Source organism: Ascaphus truei, chromosome 4 (genome assembly GCF_040206685.1).
Source record: "Ascaphus truei isolate aAscTru1 chromosome 4, aAscTru1.hap1, whole genome shotgun sequence".
Lineage (NCBI taxonomy): Eukaryota > Metazoa > Chordata > Amphibia > Anura > Ascaphidae > Ascaphus > Ascaphus truei.
Window position 1 is genome coordinate 339,274,563 of NC_134486.1, and position 10,603 is coordinate 339,285,165.

Genomic DNA, 10,603 nt, shown 5'->3' on the forward strand with positions numbered 1-10,603 from the left:
AAGGAGCCTGCTACACTACTATGTCAGATGTTTTAGTGTAAGGGAATAGTTTCTCACTACTATGTCAAATAGCTCAGTACTCTGAAATATGTCTCAGGACGATCTGATTATTTTTTTGTATGAAATATTGTATGAGTTCTTCATTATGCTAAACAAGATCTACAGTGTTTAATATAATTTGTCACTATGGGCATACTTTACATTTTAACATATATCTCTATTTTTCTACCTCTTCCGAAATATTGTTATGATAATATTCTGACTTTTCCAGGATATCAACACTTTACTTTTAAAATAAATCCATTGTGCTCAGTTCATGTGATTCCCATACATTCACTATGATACAGCATCCAGCAGGTGGTATGTTTACATGGATGAGCACAAATCTACAGTATAACAAGGAAGTGATGCATTCACATCACTAAATGGTGTGGATTACGGGTTGAACTCTGTCCAATTGTCTACAATATGACTCATATTGCAAGCAATTATACTTTGGCTGACATACTTATCACTGTTCTCTGTCACTATACTGATGAAATAGTGTATATAGAGGGGCAAAGCAGATTGTGAGGAGTTGAGAATTGTTTGATACAAATAAAAACTAACATGAATACTACTATATTAAATATGTTTCTTGATTACAGGGTAATTTTGGAGTTCAAGGGATCACGGGTAAAGAAGGTGAAAAGGTATCATTCTATCTATTCTTTTTTACATTTAAACTAAAACTAGATTAAAAGAAAGAGTAATTGAAAGTAATACTGTTTATGTGAGGTTGGTAACCTTTAATTTTCCTACTTTGCATCATAAACTCTTCTATTGTTGCATTATGGGCATGCATGCTTTCAATCTAAATCAATGCTCACAGTCCATGAGACAATGGGAGGGATGAGGAACACCACTCAATATTTGATAGTAGTGATGTGAAAAACTGGCAAATATATGATATTTACTGATTGAAAAAAAAAATCTGCAACATTTGCCTGGTGTGAGCTTTGAATGCTTTTTTTATTATAAAGTATTTGATGTTTCAATAAAATGTATTAATAGATACATTATAAAAAAATCTTTACAGATTGTCCATAACACACCTTTTTTTGCATTAAACAAAATAAGTTTATGAATATTATTTGTGCTCATTTGCACGTCATTACCCAGAATTCCTGGCTGCAGTGGAAGCAATGTATGCTTCCAAGGTAATGGGGAAAAGCAATGTTGCAGAGCTGCCTGGGACATGTGAATGTGCTCACGTGATATTTTTATTTGCTGAATGTTATGTACAATGTAGCATGTCATGATATCATAACTTACTTCCTTTCTTGTTGTGTCACTAAAGAATAAAATATTGTTTATTTTTAAGGCGGAAAAAGGCTCGAAAGGACCGAAAGGAAGTGTACGTATAATAGTTATTTTCAAAGTTTAAATGTTTGTGTCATAAGTAGTTTAATTGACACATATGCATTTTCTAGGCTGGAGACGTAGGACCTTCAGGCCCTGAGGGAGGCATGGGAAAAAGAGGGCCCCCAGGAGAGACTGGAGATCGTGGTCAGCCAGGAGACCAAGGTGTTCCTGGTGATGCTGGGATTCAAGGAAAAATTGGACCTTTGGGATTGAGGGTAAGAAATCAGTTACTGTACAGATTTATTACTGTAATTTATGGTCTTATCATTAAACTCTATATTCATTTCCTACAAAACATTCTTACTACATACATTTGTACTGTCATGTATTAATTCCCTTGTGCTGAAAAAGAAGCCTTATCAAATGCAGACTTTCTGCTACAAAATTGATTTGTTTTTGGAGTCATTATGAGCTTTTACCCATACAGTAAATATATATATTTTTAACGAAAACTTCTTCTTACATATATTAGTGCAATTATTGCTGAATTTCCCTACTTAAAAAATATTAAGTATTTTTTAATACAAGCGCATGCTACTAAATTGATTGGATTGGGGATTTTATTTTTCTGCCAACAGGGACCATCATTTCCAGCTTCACGTGTAATAGAAATATGCCAAAGGGTTGTTCTTGAACAAATGTCAACATATGCTCATTCTGTAAGTCGACAATGTGCTAGTGCCTGCCCACTATATGGTGAAGTTCCCATGGGAGCTCCAGGACCTGTTGGCTTGCCTGGACCACCTGGAGAACCAGTGAGTATTCTAACAATGGGAAACCAGCTACTCAGTTGGAACAATCTACAAAATAGAAATTAACATCTTGTACAGAATCAGCTTTTGTTGTTCGCAGAATTTACAGTGCACATTTGGTTTTATAAGTTACTGCGAAGATTTCATTTATGAGCCAAAAAATAAGCTATTGTTTTTTGGAACAGCTTTATGTAATTACTTTTAATGCAAAATCTATTAGGGATATTCTGGGTTGATGAGAAACACTTTGAAGAATACAAAATTACTGTATTTTGTGAAAATTACCTATATTAAACTATTTTATGATGAGCCAAAAGTAATAGTTAATAACAATGGAATAAATTCAGATATTTTCTGGCTGCTCGGTACACAACACATCTGTGCTCTTTTGCCTTTGCTTTTTGTTAGCTATGGAGCATCTTTTAATACGGATTAGAAATATTATGAATATATTCTTGGTGTCTTATGTTTAAATAATAATAAAATATGCCTATGCTCATTATATTTTATTGACATTAATGAATGCAGACATTACACTCCCTGCTTGAAATAAAAAAACATTTTCACTAGTATTTTCGGTTATAAAATTAACATGGCAAAATCTGAAATAATGCCATTTGTTTTAAAATATGGCATACAGAACTTGAGTGATATTCCTGAATTTAAATGGAGATGACATTGTGACTTTCTATTGGTGACCCCGCAGCCTAGTTTGTGCTTTCGTGTGTCCTACATTGGCACACAAAACTACAAATCTCTCACGTATCCGCTCCAAGGGAAACCCCCAGTTTATGCAACACATTTATTGTGTCCAAAAGTTTGCACGACATCTACTGTATAGTGCTTGTTCACTTTTCAAAAGTGTTCTTATTTAGAAAATTGGGAAAAAATACCTAACTCTCTCAGCAACCCTATGTAAGGCATCTGTCCTTCCCAAAACATTATTTTGCCTATTTAACATTAGGCCATCAGTTCAAAAGACGAAAAATATAGATGCATCAGCTGCAGAGTTATGTCTTTTCCCATCAGTGCTGGTTATGAATGTGGGCTGCTTTAAAATACCAGTTAACTGACTGCAGGTGTGCCTCATTAATCCAATCCAATCTGCGGATTCAGCAATCCTGCAGATTCTTAAGGATATCCATGGGCTGTATCCAATGGCGGTTTTTGATGAATCCACGTGGATTAAAACCGACCAAATCCGTTTGGATTTTACACTGTGAAATGGACTTCGGGGAAAAATGTGAAAAAATCTGGGACACGGATTTCGGTGGATTCGCCCATCTCTAGTCACAGCCCAGAGGAGTTTATAATCTATGTTTTTGGTGCCTGAGGCACAAGGAGAAGTAATTTGCCCAAAGTCACAAGGAGCTGATACTGGGAATTGAACCAGGGTCCTCAAGCGTTTAACTACAGATGTACAGTTATTTACACAGATTTTAATTGTATAGCTGGTTATCCAAAGCACCAGTGCTATTTTAGCATTTTGTGATGTTTAGTCTTTACCTTCTGTCTCTCAGGAGCATTGTGTTTTATGTTGTTGTAAAATCAATCAGTAATATAAGTAGAGTGTAATACAGAACATTAAACATCTGTACAACAACTGTAACAGGGTAAAGCTGGATTGAATGGCCTTGATGGGGAAACTGGACCAGAAGGATTTTATGGTGAACAAGGAGATTCAGGAAAACAAGGACAAAAAGGTATTTTATTTTGTATAGCACATTTTATTTTTTAAGGCAATAACTGCCCCTATCCTCCCTCACGCCCTTTGTTTCTTGGCAATAGGAGATTGGGGGGTTACTGGAGCTAGCTATTTTCAGCTCCAGGCATACTCTTGTTCCTAAGATACTTCTCAGGTTTTGTGTGAACCACGATATCACACTAAAACAAAGAATGGAGTACACTTCAACAGAGCAGAGGATGCAACAACTGCAGATAAAACACCATCATTGTTAAGACACTGAGCGATTGCCAAAATAATATCCCAGCCTATCTAGCCACACACTTACTCCTGCTGAAAAAAACAGTACTGTCCAAAGGACTTGCATTGTGCACCAGCAAACAACTTGACAAAATACAGTTCTGTGGAGGACTAGAAAAATTCTTCCACCAACTCAGACTCAAAGAATATTTTCATGATAAAGTAGATACAACAGATACAACAGATACAACAGATTGTGAAACCTCATCACACAGCTAACCCAAATCCTCTGACTTCACACTTCCCCCAGAACTCAACCCTAAATTGGCCTCCTAAATACAAACCTTTGGTCAGAGAGCCAATACCAAAATCCTCCAAACAACACAAGTACAACAACCTTACTCCACTGGAGAGAAGAGCAATACAATCCTTACCTGTTGAAGGACCCTGAGAGGTTCAGAGTTTGTAATATAGCAACTATTTATGGGTCCAATAAAAGGTATCATACAACCTACTCTCTCTCCCTCCTTTGTTTCTACGAAAGATACTTCTCAGTGAATGTGTCGGTGTTACATCCTGGTTTTAAAGGGGATTTATGTGGGCATACAATACGAAGCAGCAATGGATGTCGTTGTGGCTTCATATTGGCCCACGGGACGTATGAGATCTGCCTGACATTTTATTTCACCTGGAGGGAGCATGGACACCAGTACCTAACTCTGCAAATATCAGTTTAAAAAAAACACAGTTTAGCTCAGGAGGATCCCCAATTTCAATGCTGGTAAAAAGAAATACCTGTTAAAAAAAGAGCAATCGGGATTGTTGCACAATTAGTACAATATTTAATTGCCACTGTAATTTTCATATCCCAATTTAAATATTCAAATTCATTGCTGGTAGTGCGTGGAATTAAATTCAAGTCATTCTATGCTTCCAAACTGATGGTCTTAAAGTCACCTGGATGGCTAGATTATCAGTTTAGTCAAGATACTGTAACAAATAGACCAGTGTATAAGAGCAGATTGGTTTCCAATAAATGCGCTACTGTATGTATCGGTCTGCTTTAAAATCTGAACCACCACTTAAAGTTGCATACTAGCTCGGGCTCGTCTGGCCCACTTACGGGTAACATTACATTAAAAAAATTTTTTTTAATCCACATCATTTTATACAAAGAAAGTATTTGAACAGACTAGGAGTACATTATATGTATTTGGTATTTAAATTATTGGTTCTGCAAGGCTACCAGGAACCAATAGAAAGTAGCAGCCATACTAGGGTTTCACCACTTGTTAAAGATGTATTCTGTTTGTATTGTTTAGGTGAATCTGGAAATCAAGGAGACAAGGGTCCTAAAGGATATGGCCTTGTGGGATTTGAAGGGGATCAAGGATCAAGAGGTAACAAATACAAACACCAAGTACTTTAATCTTAGAGGGCTGTATCCGAATCCTTAACATGATATAGCGCCTGAAAGATGTTGAAATAATTTACAATGGGTTTCTAACAACAATTAAGTTTATATATCTATATTGGTGAATCTAGCAAACACTGAGCAGGGTTCATATAAGAAATAGCTTATAATAGGAGAGGTGATGCATTACTCACATATACCAATTTAATCATTGTTTACAGTCTTATTCTCCCCAAGCTAGAATGAAATGCATCAAAACATGGAAAGATAGTGGATTATTAGCTTAAAAGACCTTCTCTAATTTTACTTTGAACTTTTTTTATTTGTGTTATAACACTAGAAAGTGCGCAAAGGATGGTGTGTGATATAGGGTGTTTAGCGCCTTTTAAGTGCTAACTCAATCAAATATAAAGTGACTTGATGTGATAATAAAGTGCATAAAACATAAACTTGCAAGTGCAAACAAACCAATGATATGTGTAAACCCCCTGCTTCTACCCTCTGGTGGGGTTGTTTTAACTCTTCCCCAAATTGTAGAATCTCACGATCCAGGGGGAGCATGGGGGAAAAACAATACACAGAAAGACGCTCTAAGTGTAGATGTACAATGAGTGTTAGGAATAATCCCTAGTGAGTCTTGGCTCCTATGTCTATCCTACGCCCAGGAAAAAAGGAGTTTCAGGCAGTGTAGATCAATACGGGTTGTGAAAAGAATGAGTGCAGACAGGCTCTGTCACTTGGGGAATGTGTCCTCAGCGAGAGAAAGAGAGTACGCACATAGCACAGATCAGATAGTAAAATACAAGTTATATTCCTTAAAAATGCACACTTACAGTGTAGCCATGATAAAACAGCATTTAAGCTATACAAGCTTAGAGTGACAACCGGGAGGATATCTCACGCCGCCTGTCACCACACCACCTCCGTCGGGGACTCCAACAGGATCACACGATCACACGACCGCTTGCGGGAGACGCTGCTCTGTATCCGGTCGCAGAGTGAAGACGTCACTTCCGACTCATCTACCGCAATGGATGTAGGGTGCAGGGTGCAGGGTGCAGGGTGCAGGGTGCAGGGTGCAGGGACGCCTTCCTCCACAGTCTCGTCACGATTTTGGCGGTACCACTCTACGCGTTTTGCCTATCAGTGATTCGGCTTCCTCCTGGTTGTCACTCTAAGCTTGTAGCTGATTCCTAACACTCATTGTACATCTACACTTAGAGCGTCTTTTCTGTGTGTTTTTTCCCCCCCATGCTCCCCCTGGATCGTGAGAAACCATAACACTAGAAAGGCCAAGGAATGCAATAATGCTAAAAAGACGAGGACTGCATAAACACTATTCTAAACTAATATTAATAACATTTTACAGAACTAATTCTTAGATTTCCATTAAGATCCATTATCCAATAGTGGTAACTAATTTAGTGCATACAGTAGCACTTGTGAAATTGCCTCAATAAATTAACCTCCAGATTTGCCAAGGTTAAAATTGATACAGCTTTCCCATGTCTAACATAAAAAAGATATATTGCAGCAAGCTTTTGGGAAAAGATCCATTCAAGTCAGTGGCAGTTTTTCATTGTTTACCCAAATCTGACACTTATAAGTATTAGATTTGATTTTCACCTGGCTAGACTCTTTTTTATTTTTTTTAATGTCAATGTTCCCTCCTTACCTCCCCTTAACTTTATTGGTTCTCTGAACAAGGACAGAGTGGGGATCATGGTAAAGAAAACACTTGATTGACAAACACTTCCCTATTAAGAGGCCCCTAAGTCATATAACTTGTAACTGTGTGGCAAAAGGAAAGCAGATAAACCTTTGCTATTAGCATTGTTAGATTTGTTTAGGGAAGCCAGTTAGACTGTTTTGTGTTTGTTTTCTGGAACTATGTGGGATTTCACCTTTAAATCAAGAACAAATGCTGCCTTGATTCTAAAGTAGCAGGGTATTTGGATTCTACACAAGACACAGGAGTGGCCATATTTCACAGTGATTATGTGATGAAGAGATTACAATGAAAAAAATAAAAATACATTTTTAATGTTCAAGTTTTTTTCTAATATTTTTAATCCAACTTCAGGTGAAAGAGGAACTCCTGGACTAGGATTTGATGGAGTACCTGGCCTAATGGGTCCTCGGGGACACAGAGGACAGCCTGGGCTGAGAGGTTATTCAGGTTTAAGAGGACCACCAGGAGTTTGTATTACAAGTGGCTGTGAAAATGGTCAAAGTTCCAGGGGAAGTCAAACAGAACGGAGTCCATAGGGCATTTTATTGGTTGATATTTTTCCTGGCAAATAGTAAAGATAATAGTTTACTCGCATGTGAGATTTTTTTTTTTTTTTTTTTTTTTACAATTTCATATATTTGGGTAGATATTCAAATGTTCAGATTCCATCATGATGTTTTAAGGGGACAAACTTTTTTTTTTTTTACATTTTATCTGCTGTGTATATAAAATCAATCTAGGCAATATTAAGTTGTCTGTTATCAGTAATCTCTTTACTGTTTATATATACTTTGTGAAATGAATGTCTATTAAATGTAGAAAATCTTACAATAACATACATACAGTATAGAATCACTCTTAGTTATTTATTAAAAAAAGATATTAACATGATATTGTGTAAAATTCCTTGAACTGTGACAAGTCTTTAGATAGTTTACACTGTTACACTCACTGCTAACATTGAATTGATGGTAAGTCCCTTAATTGTATTACTTAATTGGTTTCAATTAAAGATATGATTTGAAGGAATCATATCTGCCTTCTTCTATTCTTTTGTTTAGTAGCACTTGTCTATACATTGTATTCATGTGTAATGAAAGCTTCATCTGATAATCAAATCACTCTTATCTACATACAGTACAGCTGTAGCAAGTAGCAATCTTTTTCTTGTTGTAACATCTAACTAATGCGGTCACCCATACCAATGTAGCCCTGGTAAGAAATTGGGCTATATGTCTTTCCTCCTACTGGGTTAAAGCCCTGGTAAGGGCAGGCTGCCAGTAGTTATCATTGGTTTCCCCCACTTCAAGCGCTGCTCTGAGTGGTGGAGATAGACCACCTGACTCTGTGTCTAAGGCAAGAGACATAAGGGAGGGGTCTGCTGGGATCATAAAGGGCAGTGCACCGCCTATTTAGGTGCCTTTTGAGTGTGCTGTTAGTGTGATTAGTTAGAGGTGCATGAAGTGCACAGTTGGAGGAGATCAGGCAGGCCCTGAGTAGAACTGATAGAGCTATAGGTGGACCAATGCCTCTCACCCTGCATAGCGGGTGAGGGAAGAGCTAGCCCCACCCTGAGCGCCCGCGGCTTGGGGTGGTGGCAGATACACACAGAGATCCAGAGCCCATCCTGAGGGTGTGCAGTCTGGTGGGAGAGAAGACCCTGTAACTGATTGACAGTGGGTTGCTGTTTTTGCTGCTACTCTGCTGCTGTGTGATAATAAAGAGAGCTGTTGCTGTTTTTACAAAGACTGGCTGAGACTAGAATCTCTCATCCCTGTGTGGGAGTTCTCTGTAAGGGTTCCATCCCATATCCCTGGGGCTTCACAGAGATGGAGGCATTGCACCACTGAGAAAGGATGAAGGCATGAACCCCAGAAACCTGGTCCTGTCCTCCCCCACACCATCGCGGGAGACTCAGGCCCTCCTGTTGCCAGCAGGTATGCACCACTCTCAGACACGTAGCCAGACCTTAGTAAATCTTAGGGTGTCCGATCTGCAACCGGGGGGGGGGTCTATGGGCTACACCAACATCAAGACATGTCTCGATTCCGCTTGCACATGTCATATTCACTAATTACTGTAACCTTTCTGTGTCTCATGACAGGGGTTTTTAATTTAGATTTGTAGATTCACAATAATTACAAATTAAATCATAGTAACTAAGGCATCATTTAATGGATCTTCTTTTACTGCCCACTGCTGCTTAAATCAGAACAAAATGCCCAATTTGCTTAAATTCATTGTAATTACTATATTTTCTGCGCCTTGAAAAAAGCAATTAGCTCGTTGTGACTTCAATATTGATATTACAGTAAATACAGCAGCAATAATATGCACAGATATCACTAAAAACAATAAGAGTGTGTACCGGTTTGGTAAAACTATTTTCTAGTGATTGATTATGTTGCAATTTAAAACCAAGATAAATCATTAAGAATGTGTTAATTATGCAGAAATAAATCTAAGGTATATTTGCCAAATTGGAATCCAGTATGTGTCATAGATGATACCCCAATGCATACTGGTTGATCCTGTAGATTGGCTTTGGTGAAAATGAAACATAATAGGATAACATACTGTATCTAGCCTAAAAGGGCAAACTCACGCAGAGGGTCAAAGAAAGAAATCTAAATGTACTGGAGTAATTGTCTTACATTCTATTAACTTAAAGAGGCAATCTAAGTGGTTGTTTTTTTTAACATGTATATTTTTAAAACATAGGATTGAGGCAGGAGCTATCAGGAACTGAACCCCATTAATTTCAGCTCTGGGTCCCCCTGCTTCCAGAGATACTTACCTCCGGAGTGGTTACCGGTATCTCACTGCTTTTTAATGCTCTGCGTCCCATGTGCCAATAGGAAGCCGAACCGGATGATGTCACAGCTTCCTATTGGTCCACAGGGTGCGGTATCTTTGAAAAGCGGCCATACTACAGAGGCAGCGGCCGTTATTTTAAGGCATCACAGCACCATTTTCGTGTGCGCTGCTGTACTCCACGCGGCATGAACGCGGCCAATCGCCCCAGGCACACGTGTTTATCGCGTTTGCTTTGTTTGAATTTTAGGGATTGTGTGCAATTATATGCAATGACATTAATTGTAATGTGTACAGTACTGTAAAACAGAGAAAGGTAGCGCTAAGATTCAAAATATGTATACACTCTGGTCTAAAATGCAGTGTACAATAGTTAGTAGAGATTGGCGGCTGCCTGTGATATAACACTGACCCCCAGGTCAGAGAAACAACATGTGGAAGTGGATACTATATCTCTGGCGCCCCGCACATAACCCCAAAAAAAAAAGTATATATACAACCAGGACCAGTAGCTGGATCAGGTATAGGGATGTGCTCCAAACGAAGTAGAATCATATATAAAT

At 38.1% G+C, this 10,603-nt stretch overlaps 1 protein-coding gene across 2 annotated transcripts in view; it reads left to right on the top strand.

Moving 5' to 3' along the window:
* Window positions 1-8,255, top strand: part of LOC142493689 (uncharacterized) — a 139,668-nt gene extending 131,413 nt beyond the window's left edge. For both annotated transcript variants that reach the window (XM_075598153.1, XM_075598155.1), the window contains 7 exons: window positions 648-692; window positions 1,364-1,396; window positions 1,473-1,619; window positions 1,983-2,159; window positions 3,769-3,859; window positions 5,403-5,480; window positions 7,578-8,255. In XM_075598153.1, coding sequence (XP_075454268.1) covers window positions 648-692; window positions 1,364-1,396; window positions 1,473-1,619; window positions 1,983-2,159; window positions 3,769-3,859; window positions 5,403-5,480; window positions 7,578-7,762 — 756 coding nt within the window. In that variant the 3' untranslated portion in view covers window positions 7,763-8,255. The remainder of the gene's footprint in view (window positions 1-647; window positions 693-1,363; window positions 1,397-1,472; window positions 1,620-1,982; window positions 2,160-3,768; window positions 3,860-5,402; window positions 5,481-7,577) is intronic.
* Window positions 8,256-10,603: the final 2,348 nt, after the last annotated feature.